The 18,666-nt window shown below is 38.1% G+C and overlaps 1 protein-coding gene across 1 annotated transcript; it reads right to left on the bottom strand.

The window, feature by feature from the left end:
* Nucleotides 1-13,590: 13,590 nt before the first annotated feature.
* On the bottom strand, nt 13,591-18,154 carry LOC101308979 (poly(rC)-binding protein 1-like). The gene is made up of 6 exons (XM_004302018.1): nt 17,399-18,154; nt 15,741-15,993; nt 15,272-15,420; nt 14,891-15,172; nt 14,373-14,567; nt 13,591-13,962 (listed from the first exon to the last, which is right to left on the bottom strand). Exons 1-6 carry the CDS (start codon nt 17,969-17,971, stop codon nt 13,777-13,779), a joined length of 1,638 nt encoding a protein of 545 aa, XP_004302066.1. The 5' UTR covers nt 17,972-18,154; the 3' UTR covers nt 13,591-13,776.
* Between the last annotated feature and the right edge of the window lie 512 nt (nt 18,155-18,666).

Raw genomic sequence — 18,666 nt, 5'->3', positions numbered from 1 at the left:
CCCTAAACCCTAAAATCGACTACGCATTCGACATTGATTTCAATCAAAAGCAAAGATGAGCAGGGAATCGAGGAACGTACCGGAGAGATGGTCATCCAAAAAAATACAAAACGGCAGAATGTTAAAATCACACCTACTATACCCTATATCATGCTCTATACGTGTACGTGTTCTAAGTTTGTCATAGAATTTGAGAAGATATCAGTGTAAGGGAGAAAACGATTTGTACCCCATGAACATTTGGATCCAAACTTTCGACAACTGCTTTGCCTGCGAAGAAACCACGACCAAGAGGACTATATGGAACTATTCCAATGCCACGCTCCCTGCATCATGTGATCATGAGAATTTAAGATTGATTGATGTACATGTGATATGGGAATCGAAGAATAGTGTGATGGAATGGAAAAACGCCAACATTGTGCATGAAATCTTTATATTCATATTGCATTCCTAAATCTACCCAATATGTATGATGAACATCATTCATTTTCATCTGATGATACCAGCCCATATGTACACCTCTGCCCCTCATTTCTGCATTAGTTCTTGTATATCCTTATAATGCTACTTTGATTAAATATATGAGATACTAGAAGAAATTAAAGAAGATTCAACTAATAATAAAATTGTACGTATGCTCTCAAACTAAACTCTCATAGTATCAAAGACAATGTGATAGGTGAGTCTATTTGTGAGAATGAAAGAACTATCATCATCCCAGTTCACTTTCTAGTTGGAAAAACATGCATATAGCAAGGATGCTTTCGGAAATGTGTATAATAATCGGTTGTGATTATATCCGAATGGGGCTGGCATAGGCATTGAAAAAGCTCCCAAACTAATACGGAATCATGGAAGTTACAAAGATGTAATTAGGTACGAGAAGCTGAAGATTACAAATGGGAAGGGGAAAACCCGAGATACAACTTCGAAAACGGATATTCTAGAACACTTTGACAGGGCTATTCTAGCGTTCACATTTCAACAAGTTTATGATCCTACGTCTAAAACTTGTAAACGATTATCTCAAATAGACGGAGGGTATGATAAGCTCCAGGTTGACGTGGTGAACACAATAAAAGAATTTTTAGGACCATATTTGAAGGAAGAGCCTGTTTGTAAAATTGCTACGGGTGTTACAAAAAATCGATTTTAAAGATCACTGATATAGATACACCGCCTGAAACAGAGATGACTTTGATTCAAAGGACAGATGTGTGTGGGCTGCCTAGTCTTCTTAATTTCAACAAAAGACCCAAGAAAACCCGAGAAGGAGAAGAGAGAGAGGAGACAACAAAGAAGACAAAATGTTTACAGAAAGTAGACATGTACAAGCAGAGCATCACCGGCACATCTTCAATACATGAATCCGAAGGTATTAGTTAATGTGTCCCATTGTTAACAGAATATGTCAAAGTCAACAGAGATTATAGTAAAGTCAGCATATAAAGAGGACTCTCTTCCCTTTGTAAAATTAACAGAGAATATCAATTTAGTTGTTCTTCCTCGTTGGCTTAATGAAGTTTTTCATCTCTGTCCACCCCAATTCCTTGATGGTGATGATGGCTCTCTCATCAACAACTCTTACCAACACTGCTCTTATATTGGCAATTGAGTGTGATTATCTTCCAAGGATGTATGGACCACTCTCAAACAACAGTATGCACCAAATTTTGATTTTCAAATTTATGGGATTGAAGTCTGCTTTGCAAAGTATACAAAAAGGATCAGAATCCTCAGATTCTATAACAAGTCTGTGTTGCGGTTTATAAATGTCAGAAATCAATTAGCTGTTGTTGGTGTTAGTATATCAGATCAGGGTATCAATATTTTGGTTTTAGCTGGCCTTCCTAGCTAGTGAATATGCTCACGCCAGGAAAATATTATCAGAGGGAAATATGGTATTATTAGTATGGTATGTAAGAAGTGAGACTATAATTGTTTTTATCTGCTGAGTTTGAATGGGAGTCTCTTCTCATCTTTGAATGCAATGGTTATAAATAATGTCGGCGCGCTATTTTGAATCCACTCCAGAGTTCAGACTAGTGTGCCTCTCACTGGATTTAGTTCAAATGGAGTTGCCTGTGCTATTCCTTATGCACCTGGTACAGTAAACTCTAGCATCAATGCTTTAAATTACAAGTTGTTCTACAAGCTCAGTCAAACGACTCAAACATGTCACTTGTGCATCTTTTCTGTTATGACTAATGGTATGAATATGCTACTGCACCTAGTACTGCATGAATGGCTGCTGCCGATAATGGTATGCTAGTAATGCTACTGTTTCTCGCGCTTTGTGTAATATTCATACTTCTTACTTAGCAGAGACTAATCAACGCTTTCTCATTCTATCCCGTCAACTTGTTTCGGTGATTTATTAAACGAGTAGACGCAAATTTGGTGTTTATGAGAACGATAAAAGTTGGGTGTATCCTAGTGTTAGTAGTATACAATTTACTACCGGGTTTAGCAATATAACCAAGTGCTACTTTGTATGGTTTTATTTTTAATTTGATGGAGCTGATACGAGTGTGTTTATGGTTGCAGTAGAATCTCAAGGGAGGAAGAAAGGTTCTAAGAAGTTCATCGTGAAGAAGAGCGTCAAGCTTAAGCAAGGAAAGCAAAAAGGTATGCTCTGGCAGCTCTGTTCATCATTTTGCCAATGCCGTCTCCTCCCCATCTGTGTCCGAGTATATGTTTGTTCTTGACAATGGACAGGTAAGAAGAAAGGAAATGGAATGATATAGTTTGTGTAGTTGGTGAAGAACACTGTACCCGACCTCATGTAGTGTCTCTTGTCTTAGTTTTTTTTTTGGATGTCTCTTGTCTTAGATGATAACTTGATAGTATTTATTATTTAACATGGAACACAAATTGTGGGAAAATCACAGTCCAAATGAGGTGCTTGGTGTACGGAAGTGTGGCTTTACACTTTAGATGATGCAAAGCGTAGTTTAAATGAGACCTGCTTTTATTAGGTCAAGAAAGCAACATAATAGAGATGGGCTTTCAGAGTTCTTAAAATGCAGTTCAAATACGGGCAGCAAGAGGGGAAAATGGGCAAAAGACATAGAATTGGCAGTAGTTAGTGCTACAGGGAACAGACTAAAAATTAACATGGAATGAGAGAAAGAAACCGCATTGACTCGCTCATACTAGAATCGGGAAAATGTTTTCTACCCAAATAGAGAAAGCAGCAAACTAGAGCGGCGTAAACACATAATCTAATCTTTTGGTGTAATCTTCACCGAATCAGTGCTTTAATCATCATCATCATCAAGTGACAATTCATAAAAATTATCTTGTTCAAAAGGTTCCTCACCAAGAAGACACCAATTCACAAGATTCTTCATTTTATATGTTGACCACAGTTTATCAGAATAAACGAAAATAGATCATTCCTATTCATTTAAGAAGCAAAATTAGAAATCAAAGACCGGAAATAAGGTTTAAATCACAAAAATATTAGGAGCAACAACAAAAATTAATAATAATATTAACTCTTACACCAAAAATAATAAAGCAGGAAAGCTTCTCAGGTAGTTCCTGCATACACATCCATCATACAGTGAAAGATTAGAACATAAGCAGAAACAATAACAATATCTGGAAGAAAAGCCTGATATGTTGAGGAAAAATGACTCACAAATTCGTCAATTTTTTCCATGAACTTTTGATACTTGCTTGAAAATTGATCCTGCAGACAATATATGAAATTAGGAGAGGAAAAGGAATAAAAAAGAAAAAGAATTATGCTAACATTAGACATTAGTCACCATATAATAAATCTAATGAAGTTAGACAGACACATGGTATAGAAAGAAGATGAAAGATCGAAATTGATGAGATGCTAACCTGACTGTCATTTGGTATTCTAAGTTTGATGTATTGACAATGGACTTCGCAGGAGAAGATTCGTTCAAGCTGCAATGTTGTGCAATCAAATGAGAAAAACAGTAGAAAACAAATTGTACAACAAATAGCACTAGTATGATATGATTCAGTTGCTTGGAGTTTTAATGAGAATCAACAGTATCGAACATCAGCTTTCCATTGAACTTAACATAACCTTAAAATCAAGAATCATGTTGAACATGTAGCAAGGTGAAATTAGAGAAAGGATGTGAGATGAGTACGTACACATTCAGTGCTGAAACCACGAGTTAGGATACCGAGAGCACATGCACCCCTGTTAAGGATCCCACAGTCCTCGAGGATAGCTGTTTTTGTACCCACAGTCATCTTACGCTCATCCCAATTCAATTGGCATTTTAGGCCATAACGTTTAAAGATTGGTTCCACCTTTGTTTCCCAGACTTGGCACAGATCCTCTTCTTCTGCACAAATGAATTTCAACTATATGTATCAGAAATATGCATTCTTTCATCATTCATTACTGTTATCCGAAAGACATACATTATATTAAAAAGGTAACAGGAAACAAAACAAGGCTACAAGTCCCATAATGACTCGATCAAAGTCACAGGATACAGTTTTCTGTACATTAAACAGTGAGTACGCGTGCTACAAATTCCAAAAGGCATAAGAATCCTTCCATCATATATACAAGGCAGCAGGAACTACTTCAGTCAGTGCAGAATGTTAAAGAATAATACAAAACAAACCTACTACGCTAAACAAGCCAATATGCTATATCATGAGGATAATGAGCAAAGGAAAAAGTATAATGAAAAAAGGATATTCATCAGACTATCTCATTGCAATCCTAACAGGTGCACCTTACCCAACGTCCATCGATGATAAAATAATTGATTTACCTTCCTTGGTATATATATATATGCACATACACTTGCTCAATAGGCATAATAGGCATAAACGTGAAAAGCTTTTTTCAAATTAAACCAAAAAATCACCACACAAAACAAGATTGTGATCGATCAGAAGAATCTAAGAAAAACACAATAACGAAAATTAAGTAGGCATAGATACATTGATTTCATAGTGAAACACAAAAGCAAAGATGAGATGGGAATCGAGGAAACGTACTGGAGAGATGGTCATCAGAAAAACAAAAAACGGTAGAATTGTAGCAACTGTTGTCGTCGATATCACTATTGTCCTCGCTCTCCTTCTCCTTTCTACATTCGCGTAAGAAGTTCCACATCCCGTCCTCGATCGATTCCTGGTACGTATCGACCGATTCCTCCTCATCCATCTCGTACGAATTATCTAGGTCAAGACTCTCCATCTCCTTGGAGCACTCATCGACGTCTCTCTTTTCCATCATCTTCGATTTGGGGGTTTGTTTTTTGGTTTAGGGTTTGGCTGTTTGGGTAGAGGAGGGAGCTTATTTATCAACACACGTCCCACTGTTATTTGGTATACTATTACTAATTACCATAGTAATTCTAACGAAACTAGGAAACATGTAACTTACCTTTTTTTGAACATTCAACTTATTTAGTATCAAAACCAAAGAATTATATTCTTTATTCCCGATTTTGCAATAATCCCTAGCGGGTAGAGTACCCTAATGGGAAAGATATATGGGGATAATCGGGTAACACGGATGTGGATCTCAGTATTCGGATTTTTAAATCTGATACGGAACATGTATAGTATGTTGATATTAAAAGAGAATGAATTGTAATTGATTGCACAACTCAAAAAGAGTTTGCATTGCTTTATATATACTCTCATCAGTGTACAAATATGGTTACAAATCAATAACGTTAATGTTCTCTAAAGTCATAGCCTAAACATATGCACAATCAAGATAATAAGGATTACATTCCTTATTAGCTTGATTGATGAAGAGTGATTACATTTTTTAACAGATATTGGTCTCCATCCCCACCCATTAAGTGTGTTATAGCATCGATGGAAAAGCAAACAGTACTGATTTAGCAGACGGAATCAGTGATCTCCCGGGATGATTTGTTGCATCTCATACTCCCATTCCTGCCTTTCAAATCCGTCGGGCAAACCAGTGTCTTGTCTCGAAGATGGAATCGTGTGTGGTCTTCCTATCCCATCTTTGACTTCTACGACATTTTAATTACTGGTAATGAAGCTCCTCATCACCAGACAAGAGCAAGGATCATAAACACATTATTGGCACGCCGAGACAAAAACTATAATATAATGTACCCTTGTCTCAAACTTCCCTTGCCAAGCAGCAGTTTAGGTCAATGTCAAAGAGTTGGAGATGTCGAAAATCCAATCGATTCTTGTTTTGCTAGGGCTGAGGAACCAGTACTGGACATCTTCTTGAGTAGTGAGAACACATATGATTTGCCTCCATGTCAACCTAAGTGCCAATCATCAAAGAGTAGTAGATATAGCCTTGAAAATTCAAAGGCATGGCTAGGGTTTCCCTCTTCTTATGTTGTTTGGTCTTTTGTCCTCTCACTGCGATCTTTGTCTTTAAATCATCACTTTTAGAGAGAGAACGTCTCCCTTCTCTCTAGAAATCCCTCAGCGAGTCTGTGTTCCTCCTCCCCCATCCTTCGGCCAGATCTAGATCTTTCCGATCTGGATCTTTGGCTTAAGGATCGGGGGAGATCTTCCTGGTTTTTCCAACTTTTTTTCAATTCTAGCTTTGTATTGCTTTCGGTTTCATCCTTTTCAGGATCTTTCCTCCAGCCTTCGTCGTTAGTTTTCCTCGGAGTTCATCTTCGATCTGAGGCTTCGTCCTCTCTTCTCGGCTACTCGGCCTTTCCCTTTATCGTATTTTCCTTTCGGTATGTCTCTTGATCTGTTCCTTTTGAACCCAGAAAATATTTATCCATGTTCTTCGTCTCAAACCTGTCCCTCTTGGCTAGCGGCCTTTATCCTTTTCCTTCTGCCAAAACTTGTACATATGTTCCCTCTGCGGCTCTTTTGAGCTCAAATCAAAACGGGGTTTGCCCGTTAGTATTGCACCGGGTGATGCAACAAGAGTCTGAACACCTTTTGGGTGCTTGTCTCTTTGATCTATTCGTGGATCTCACCTACCTTTCAATTCAACTAGTTTATCTGGTTGTATTATTGGCAGAAGATGATCTCCAATTCGGAGATGGTTTGAGTCATGTGCTCTTTGAATTTGCTTCTGGAGATTTATGTTTTGGGTTCTATCTGTTTGGAATGGTCATCGGAGCCTCTAATGGTCACTGGATTGGGTCGAAACGTGTTGCCGGCGGATGTTGTATTCTTCTTGGCTGCGCGCTGCTCTTCCTTGGTTCTTGTTCATTGTTGCGTTCTCCTTTGGCTGATCAAAAAAGTGGGCTTGCCTGGTTGAAGTCTGCTGTGTCTCATAGGTGTTGGTTTCCTTGGACCTTTTTAAGGTCTTTGTTTGTTCTTTATGTTTCCTTTGGGATCTTCCTCATGTAATAGTTCCCTTGTTGTAATAGTTTCCCTTGTTTAATGAAGCTCCTTTTCGACCAAAAAAAAAAAAAAAAAAACATCTGGATTTGTTGGATGTGGACTTATTTTCTGGTTCTTCATTCCCTTGCCTAGAAGAATTGAAAATAAAGTACTGTAGAGGAATGAGCAATCTCAAAATTTGCTGTCCAAACCTAAAAGTTGTACGAGTTTCTGGAATGGAATCGAAGAGCATTGACATCTTCAGAATGAAACTTGAGAGGTTAAGTGTCTGGTTCTGTTTTGAAAATAGCATCGATGGAAGTTGGGTTAACATTTTCGCCCCGAACCTAAAATCCTTTAGTTGGATGTGAAATGGCATTGCTGATAAGTGTTCCATCCAGAGCTTTCCTGCGCTCGTAGATTCTGATTTGTGTTGGTCTCGCATTACAAAGACGAAGATTTCTAATAACAGTGTTTGCGATCTTTTTACCTCTTCATCCCAAGTTGAAGTTCTTGATATAACTTCTGGCTTCCTCCACAATATTCTATCAAAATTTATTTTGATATAGGTGGTGTTGCATTCTGATTTATGAAACTTAAGACCTTGATTATTAGGTATTTATCTCGGAAATACATAGATCCCTTCCAGGGGTATAACATACCTATTGAGAAGCGCTTCTATAGTCAACAACCTCAACGTTCGTTTTACCATGTACTCTTGTGAAGGAAGTGATAGGTGGAAAGACATGGATGACGCCAACTGCACTGAAGAGCAATTCTGGGAGACTCAAGCTCAATATTTGTGCCAATTTCTTAGTCACCTAGAGGTGGTCGACATCAATCTTGACATAGTCCCTGAGACTGCAATCACTTCTGCAAAATTTCTTCTTAAATACGGTAGAGGCCTGTGAGAAATGATTCTTAGCATTCGAAGGGACAAAAGTACTATACATCCCCCCCCACCCACCCCCCCCCCCACAGTTTCCTGAATGATACCATTGCTTTGATGGAGGGTATCCCCCGGGTATCCGCAGATGTTAAAATCTCAAGTGCTTTCTATGGAAGCTGTTAGAGATATTCGTTTTCAGATATCATGGATTTTGTTACAAATGGTGTCAGTTATTTAGTGTTCTAGATTTCGATCACTCTCCCTAGTTTATTGTCAAAAATCAATTAATCTTCCGCTCACCTAAGCTTCAATGCATCATATAAATGCTGTTTTCCATCTGTTATTAAGCTATTTGCATCTTAAGAACAACAAAATAGAAATATACATTTAAAGAAAGCACAAGCTAGGATATATAGAACAAGGAACATATGGCTGTGTGTGTGTGTGCGTGTGTGTGTGTGTGTGTGAACTATGTATATATTTGGTAAACCACATCGTAGTACTTGACCTCAGCAAACATCAGTTATCTTACTTAAGCTCGATAGCTTTGCTAAACAGGCTATAGGAGATCAACATTGATCAGCATTATTTCATCATCCTCGTATTTCATTGTGATTCAACTACCTGGCTTCTCCTGCTTGCTCTCTATAAAACTCTTTCTGCCTGCAGTACTGGTTGTCTTTCTGATCTTGATCTTGGCGCGTTTGATATAATTTGAAAAAGGATCTTTAGTCTGATCTTCATGCTTTGTATCATTCTGCTCATCTTCTTTGGAGTTGGAGGCATTCTGCTTATTCCCACCACGAACATTCATCGTCATGGTCCTGATTTTAACCTTTGCTCGGCTAATGTAGTCAGAAAATTGATCATCGGTGGTATCTATTCCTGACTTTTGACCCTTACCATGTGGCTGGGAAGCATCATGTTGTCTCTTGTCAGTGAATTGTTTTGCATTGGCTCCTTCGGAATTATCAACTATTCTGTTTTGATTGTGGTCATGATGAGCTATGTGAGCATGATCATGAATCGGTAGTGAAGGGTTTGAGTCTTGCTGGGGGTGTGGGATGTGTTCATCATCATTTGCTTGGCAAGTACAGCAGCAACTGAAAATTTTCGTACACGCTGCCATTGAAGTGTGGAACAGATAAGAAGATTAGCTAGCTTAGGCCTTGTATTGGATGGAGAAGTGGGTATCTATAGTGAGTTAATAAAGGAGAGTATCGAACGATTAGAAAAGAAAAGTTCCAGCTTTCTTTCTTTGCTTGAGTGGAGTGTGAGAAAAAAGAAACTAGAGAGAAAATTTTGATAAGATTCTTCATAAAGTAGAGTACTCTTTGTCTTATTTTCCAAGTGATATGATGTTTGGGATCATATTCCCTCTTGATCTGTCATTACATCTTCACCAAATGGAATCCATCAAGCATAAACTTCATACAGCACAAATGACTTATAGGGCTAGAGAGTCTTGATGCCTTCCACCACTTTACACAGCATGACAGCTTTATTATTGCAAAACCTAGCTTCCTCTCTCTTACTAATTATATAAGAGCAGGAATCATAGTTTTTGAAAGTTTGGAAGAATCATTGCTTTTCAGGTGAGGGGAACCCTTTAAACTCCATTATATATGTTTATAGTATTCGTGTTCTTTAGGAAACGGGTTTACATTCTATGGTCTTTAAATCCTTTCCTGCTCAATTAATTTACCCCTCCAATATTGTGATGATTATGATAGTTCACGCAGGGAAGGATATATATGACGATTTAGATTTATTCTGAAGGACATGTAATATTTTGAGTTATATAGACTTACATGGTACACAATTAACCACAGCTGGGAGATTCCAGCAGAAAAGCATGAACTGAAGAAGAAGAAGATCATCAATCAATGTTCCAGTTGGAGTATCAAGGGTGTAGTAATGTAGTAGCAAACTTTTACAGTACACCATAATATTGAGCAAGTGCAATTTAAATTGAGGCATGACAAACAGAAGAGACTATACTATTTATTTGGGCAACATGCAGACTAAGAACAGTGATGCAAGTTAGTAGGCAATCAAACAAACTAGGAAAATATATACTGTTTTTTGTAATGTCATTACTCTTCTTTGGAGGAGATGATCTTTCTGCTTCCAATATTTTCCGATCTTCATCTTAGCACGATTGATATAAACTGATCGAAAATGTATCTTTTGGGATGCCTTCTTTCTTCGTATCATACACATCGTCTGCTGATCCAGAGGCAATCTTTTCAATGCCAACATTTGATATAGCTCTGATCCTAATTTTGGCACGAGCAATGTAGTCAGAAAATGCATCATTGTAACCTTGCAGGCTTGCTGTCCTACCTCCTTTTGTAAGTTTTGCCTCTAATTTGTGCCAGGTTTGCTTCTCGTCAACTTTTGAATTGGCCCTGGCATTACTCGGCTGAGCATGCATCAACCATAATTTGTGTAGTCATCTCTGCTTTAGGCTTCAGTTTCTCTTGCAGCAACACCTGACTAGTTGGTCCCAATTTACATGCTGGACAAGTAATAGAAATACCGAAGATTTTCTTGCACACACACTTGGAGTTCAAGCTATGCACACTCTTCCTCATTGATAAGCAAGAGATTGCAATCAAGTGAGAAACTGAAAATCAACAAAGAGTGGCATGGGGTTATTGTTTGCACCGCATTTCTCAGATGAATTTTCGATCTTCTCATATCTTCAGGGAAGATAATCAAGTGGCAGATGCTCTTGCCAATATGAGTTTGTCGATGTCTGCATTACCTTGGTGGGATGAACCTCCCCACTTCATTCTGGGCATGTACCAACGAGATAAGTTTGGTTTCCCTAACTTTCGTTTTCATTGATTTGCTATAGTGTAATTTGATGTCTCTTGTTGGTGTTTTTGGGTACTGGCTTTAATGTCATCCAACTCTTGATTGTAATCTTTCTTTTTTAAATAAATTTGAGGTGGGAGAGCACTCTGCTCTACCTAGCTCCTGTTAAAACTAAAAAAAAAAAAAAAATCAACAAAGAGTTGCTTGGTGTGATTTTTGCTCAACAAAGAATTGCAGAATTGCATGTAGTTTTCAAGCAAAAATCACTTCTAAAATCACATCAACAAAGAATATGTCCTAGTGATTTTTGCTTGAAAACTAAAAAACTATATGCAGAAATGAACTGAAGTGCTATATGGGATCATATTCCCTTAATCTCTTTAATGAAGTGGGATTCCAACAACAAACCTATGTATTACATCATTACATGGTAAGTATTAGCTTTTCTTGGTAGAACTTCTCTAGGTCTTTTTGTATACATCCATTTGAGCTTTGTTGTAGAAAGCAATGAATATCCTCAACTGAAAATTCAGAACTTGATGTGATTGATTTGTTAATCGAATGTTATCTCTTGCATGTTTTACAGCACCTACAATAAAACACCAAACATGACAAATATTTCTGATATCATGGATCAGGCTTCCTAACAAAACTAAAAAGATAGCTAAATCAAAAGGTGCCAATTGCAATTCACCTTCTCTTGAACAGAAGCCAAACCTGGATAAGTAGATTAAAAGACCCTTTCCCAAGATCAAGGAGGATCTCTATAACCCAACAAATTGTGTCGTCAGAATGTATTGAGCACCAGAAGGATACATTTCATAGGTTTCTAAAAGCAAAAAATCAATAAATTACAATACACAGCTTCTCCCCACACATGAAGTACAAGAATTACTTAGTTCAATTGATTCTGAAAAGAATTATGCAGAAGGACTTAATAATTTCATACAACAAGTACACCAGAGAGGTAGAGAAGATTATCATCTGGAAATCGAGTCATCACCACACCATTATTTATCAAGAGCTTGTATGGCTGCAGTGCTGCAGTTTCCTAGTTCTTAAAGGAGATATTCCTTGAGCTTCCAATACTTGATGTCTTCCTAATCTTGATCTTAGTGCGATTAACAAATTCTGAAAATGCCTCGTTACCATCATCTTCCTTCTCTTGTTGGTAAACATAATCTTCTCCAGAGGCAACCTTTTCCATGCCCACATTGGACTTAGAAGCTCTGATCTTCATTTTTGTGCGGTTAATGTAGTCAGAAAATGTATCATGTTTAGCCAAACCTGGTTTCTTGTTATCTACCTCAACTTGTGAATTCATGCTCACAATAACATGATGTTGTCTTTCCCCGTAAACCTTTATTCGTCGAACCATCTCTACCTTAGGCAGTCGTGCCATCTCATTTGCTGCAGCTTCAGCTCCAAACCCTTTGGCTAGTTTGTGGTGTGCATCATGATTTGATTGAAATTTAGGACAGAGACAGCAGAAGATCTTCTCACACATACCCTTAGAGTTCGATCCATCATGAACATTTGCCATTGATATGGAAGAGATTACAAAAGAGGCAACTAGTTCTAGGAATGTGAGTTACAGAAACTGAAAGGGATAGAGAGGTCATATTTATAGTCTGCATGAATGAACTAAGGACAGCCTAAACAAAATGTAGTAAGATTAAAGACGGGGCAATGAAACATCTAAATCATGAAGTTAGAAGTTTGGCTTAGATTCCTAATAAAGGAAGAACTTTCTCAGTTTTTTCAAAATGATTTGATGTTTCGGATTATATTCCAACCAAATTTCTTCTGAAGTTCTTATAAAGTTCATAAACACACTAAAACAACACTAGCAATAGAAAAGGTTATGTTCTCCAACCTAGTTTACATTGTGTGAAAGCTTAATCAAAAGTCGAGGCAGAATCTAGGTGGTATGTGGAACACTGAAACTTGATGATGGGGTTTTGGTGGCAAACCACCAACTCTACTTTCATCTCCTGATTTCAGTGATCTAGAACAATATACCTTCCCTTCTTAGTGCATTATGTGCGCATAACATGGAGAAAGTATCTGTAATCATGAGAGATTCGATCTTACACTTGACTAGTGATTGATTCTCTGCTACCCCAGTTTGAACATATGGTTCCATGAAGTTTTCAAACATGTTAACTGGAAAGACAGGAAATAGCCTGAAACAGAAATGGAAGAAACACGTCTGCACCCCACCAAATATTGAAAATTATACGTATCCACCGTCCATTTTGACCCGCTAAAAAAAAAAAAAAAAAAAAATTAAACAGTGGAGATGACGGGTGCACCGAATAGGCTCTCCACCAAATATACCCAGAATACTTCATTTTTCAATGTTTCCTTCTGTCAAAGATGATATGCTTCATTTGGGTCCCTACAAGCACTCTGATGTGTCATTTGTAATGTTAGATCATCAATTCATCAATGTGATCATGTCAATGTTACATCCTGTTGCATCAAATTTTCAAACCAAGTATGAGCCTCAATGCAACAATCAGGATTTAAACAAGAAAATTCCGACACTAAATTGGTTCAATCCTCTTGTTAGCTTAATGAACACATCAACTCTGACATATTGGACTGTTTCTAAATCAAAGTTTCCAGAAAAGGAGAAGCAGAGAGTATAACAATACAGCTTCCCTATAGAGAAACTATTTGGTGGCTACCAAGTTCACAACAATTACAACTAGTCTCAACTTTGACAATCCAAATTGATATTCCCTATTGAGCTAATAACCATAGTGTTGGCCATAAACTGAGCCATAGCCACCAGCATGGCCTTGATGGCCCTGGTGACCTTGGTTGGATGGGGGAGATGCATACACGGAACCATGAGCTGAATAGGAATTATAACCCTGATCCACAGGGGGAGCAGCTTGTGGCTGTTGCGGTGCTCCAGCCTCAACCATGAAGTTCTGTAATCAAGCAAACCAAGCATCATCAAATATCTAGTCTAGATAAACCTGACAGAACTTTCAGTATACAGAACTTTCCTTTCTTTTTTACTTTTTTTTGGTCCAGTGGCTACGGATCTTAATACAGTAACTTTCCTTTCTTTTTTACTTTTTTTTTGGTCCAGTGGCTACTGCTCTTAATACAATAAGCTGTACAAGCATGTATAAACAATAAAAAATCACAGAAACATTCTACAAACTCTATGCACTAAATTGTGTATTTACTCTCATTAGAAGAACATATAATGACAGAATACCCCCCCCCCCCCCCCAAACCCATAGAAGGTGTGCACTTACGACCTCTCAGAAATCTAATAAGCTAGAAAGAATGAAACAAATAAAAGATCAAATCACAAGATAAGAAGCATTGCCTGGATCAGTTGCTCAGCGGCTTGGACTTGGGAAGCACTTCCACTGATTTCAACAGTCATTTCCCCAGGAACACCTCTCGTCTCTTGTATAGTAACAGTTGCCCCACTAGCCCGTCGAATATAGCTTATACTTGCACCAGCTGTGCCAATAACAGCATCAGCATATGACAATGGAATTTGCATTTGATGTGTGAGCTGCAAAACAAGAAGAAATCATCATTACATATTTGGCCTGCTAACTAATACTAACTCCATTTTCATTCTAGATTCCCACAACCTAATATGTACTTTTTTATATAATTTTCACTAGTTCAGGGTTCATTCAAGCATGAGTGTGCAGTCCTAATACAAAGTAACATTTAAAAAAGACATCACAAGACCATGTCTCATCACAGGACCTGGAAACACATGCTCAACCCAAGACTATTATATTTTTCAAGCTAATACAAAAACTTTGAATCGAATTCAGTACTCAATAGATTTTCAAAAGAAAAAATTGAAACAGCCAAAGAAACAACCTGCGAGACCATTGATGGTGCTGCTTGAGCATTTGATGATGTATGAACACCCATGGGGTTCTCTCTCCCATAAGCTGATATGCCATGATGTGGCTGTTTCTCCATAGGTGGGGGCAAGTCAGCTGGTGGATAGTAATTGTCGTATTGCTGCCGAGAAGGTGGCATGTACTGGGGATTAGGTGGCCCATAACCAGGACCCCCACCAGCATTGTGTGGCATACCTTGAGGTGGACCCCATGATTGATGTGGGGGGATGTGCTCCATTGGAGGACTTGCCTGCATCTGCAGAAAATATTATGATCATTCAATGTTTCATCCAATATATCGAACGGTTTAAATGAAAGTGAACTATATACACGATCATGGAAGGGAAAGACTTACATGCATTTCAAAAACTGGAATTATACTGCGGTCAACCAAAAACTTCCTGAGGTGAGATGCAATTAGTTCAATTCCTTTGTGCACACCAACCGGCTCGCCCACTACTTCAACAACTCGGTCATCTGGAAGAGCAAATACCGGTAGGTCCTCTGCATTTAAGAAAAACAAAGATAGTCAGTTTCTTTTAACTATTGTGTATCTTCTATTAGGTAATACCAATATATACAGTTTACAACTATAGATCTAGAGAAAAGGATTCCAGGATTTTAATACAGCCACTACAAGCCTAATCTTATATTCCTTTGGTGATATAACGCTAAGATGTTAGGCAATACTGAATACTCAAGACTGCCAAAACGTAAGCAACTAGGTAATCCAATGATGACTTCCTCAGAACTCAACTCAAATATATGTATATTTTGAAGCATATTCTAAGGCTATAAAGTTTTAGAATTGTAATGAAGATCACCTGACCCAAGAACTCTAACTATACAGTTAGATAATTCTTGAATGGATTTAACAGTTCCTCCTTGTTTTCCAATCAAGCTACCAGCCTGTGAGGCTGGAACCAGCAACCTTGTGGAAACTTTGCCACCCATGCCTGGGGGAGCTTGAGAAGAATCAGAATCCAAACCATCAACAATGCGTGCATGAACTCTCAAAAGGCCATCAATTGCAGGAGGGAGGGACGAATCAGGCTCCTCCTTGCCTGAAACCATTACCTAATTACAAGGGAAAAAAAACACCATAAGCATATATATATAGATATATATTGGATTTAACTAAATCCACAGTGCTGACATAACACAAGAGAAGAAACTGTGTGCCAATCTTTTCTTCAACAATAGAAACCAAATTAACAATTCTTTTCCCAAAACGAGAACCAACAAAATAAAAATCAAACAGAGGTTACAGCTAGATCATATGATGTTGTTCCCAAAGGTACACACCAAACTGCATAACTAAGAACGATCTTCCAACCAAATGAAAGTCAACCCTAGTACTTTTATATTTTACTCAATTACTGATATTAATCAACTCATTGTGGTTATTTACTGATTAGTTATCTTCCCCGTATGTATGACAATTTCATTAGACTCTGAAGATTTAAGAGCGGTCTTTAAAGGATTATTGTTTTTTTTTTTTGTTTACTATTCTATGATGGTGTACACCATCTGCGGCAAGACATCAACCATCTAGGTTCTGAAGTTACCAGACAGAGTGGAGAGCTTCATGCTACAATTGTTCGAATTTTGTATGGGTTTATTCAGATCAACTTTCAGCACATAGTAATGCTCGATGCTGATCCCTGCAATCTGGACCTTTGGTTCTTCAAGTTTGGGATCTTATTGATGATTGAGTCGTTGCCTTAAATTTTGCACGGAAAACCTGCACACATTCATTGTTGTTATTACAATAAATGCAACTGTATTCATATTTGGGGTGTTCCTGTTATGTTCTTTCTTTATCTTTTTTTTTATTAAACATACAGTTAAAGATTTATGGCCGAATCACACTCATTGTTACTTACCTTACATTGTTTTATAATTCTTAGTTTCTTACATGAGTTTTTTTTAAAACTCTTAAAAATAGCAATGGTTGAATGGACGCTTATATAACCATTTCTTTATGTTTCAACAAAATTGTTTACCCACGAGATCTTACAAAGGTAGACATCCAATGATAAAACTAGAACTTTGGAAGAAATGGAGATCATATTCCCTGTCAGGCTAAACCAGAATTTCCAGCACAAGATGGATTATACCTAGATTTTTTGTTAGCCTATGCATCATCCCCTGCACCTCTTTCTATACTCTGCATGACAATAATTATATTTTGTTTCTCTTTGTACAAACTCACTATCAACCAATAGCTTTAAGTTTTACAAAGTGATATGCACCATAAATCTCACAATTTTCCACTCATTAATCTCACAATTTTCATCAAGTTTGAAACTTGGGGCCAAATTAGACCATGTGAACCCTAACGTTTAGTCACAGAGATATGGCAATATAAAGAATGACATGTATCAATTGACAAAAGGCAAGACGAAATAAAAGATAGAAGGTAGTTACAAGTTGTGCACTACTACATTACATTCGCACGGAAATGAGAGTAGAAACTTACAGCTCTTTCAGTTGTTCCTGGAGGACCATCAAGGATTTTAATGCGAGCTCGTGTCTCCTCCACAATTTTTTTAATGAACTCCCCTTTACGTCCAATTATACTACCCACCTTCTGAGCAGGAACCAACATCCGGAAAACGCTCTCACCAGGCCATCCAGGCCACTTCTTCTCACCTTCAACACCCCCAGCATCTTCATGACGCTCTTGGTCATGTTCAGGCAGTAGCTCATCCTCTTGCCCTTGAAGCTGCCCCTCCGGCTCAACATGTCCCTCTGCCTCAGCTTGTGCCTGAAGTATGGCTTGAGCCTCTGCTGCCATTGCTTGTGCCTCTGCCATGGCCTGAGTATCTGCTTCTATGGCTTCAGCCTCTGCCGCCATTACTTGTGCCTCTGCTGCCATTGCCTGAGCCACTGCCATGTCTTGTGCCTCAGCCTCGGCCTGTGCCGCTGCCATGGCTTGTGCCTCAGCCTCTGCATGTGCCTCAGCTTCAGCCTGTGCATTCTCAACCTCAGGCTCAGTCACGGGTACATAATCCCCATCATGTACACCAAAACTTGCATTCTCATCAGCCATAAAAAGATGTCTGCATCACAAAACATAACCCGATATAAATAAACCAAAACCTCATCCACAGCTGCAAAGAACACTTACATACCATCACAAAAACCCTATCTTTCCACTTAACACTAAATTCCCAAAACACAAAGGAACAGTCTTGATCAAAACTACAAAATGGGTACCCAGAAAACTACTAAAATCAAAGAACCCACAACAGAAAAACACATTATTACAGCCACAAACGTCAAACATTGACAGACCAAACAATAACTAATACCACAAATAACGAAGAAACCTTCTATCAATCACAAAACGAACCCAGAATCCCAAAACAAAGAGAACCCAATAACGAAACTTCACAAAGTAACCATAGATTCACAGAAACAAATCGAAAACCAATAGTGCAGCAAATCCATATAGAGACACATCAGGAATTCAAGCGAAAACTATGAATATGATTACATGGGTATTGAGCAGAACCACCAGTAGCAGAGGGGAGCAGGTTAATCTGAAGTGAAGGAGCGAATTGAGGAAGAGATTAAACTAGGGTATCGAAGGGGTTTAGAGAGAAAGAGATGGAATGATTTTGGGAGAGGAGAGAGAAATTGTGGTTCCCGATTCTGAAGTACTACTGTGATTTAAATCGTGGATAATTTATTTTTGCTGCGGTTAACTTTTTTTTTTTTTAAGAAAAAGATGATATTTGCATA

The sequence above is a fragment of the Fragaria vesca genome, linkage group LG6 (assembly GCF_000184155.1).
Source record: "Fragaria vesca subsp. vesca linkage group LG6, FraVesHawaii_1.0, whole genome shotgun sequence".
NCBI classification, from domain to species: domain Eukaryota; kingdom Viridiplantae; phylum Streptophyta; class Magnoliopsida; order Rosales; family Rosaceae; genus Fragaria; species Fragaria vesca.
The sequence above is the reverse complement of the archived record's forward strand: the minus strand, read 5'-3'. Positions and strand labels throughout refer to the sequence as shown.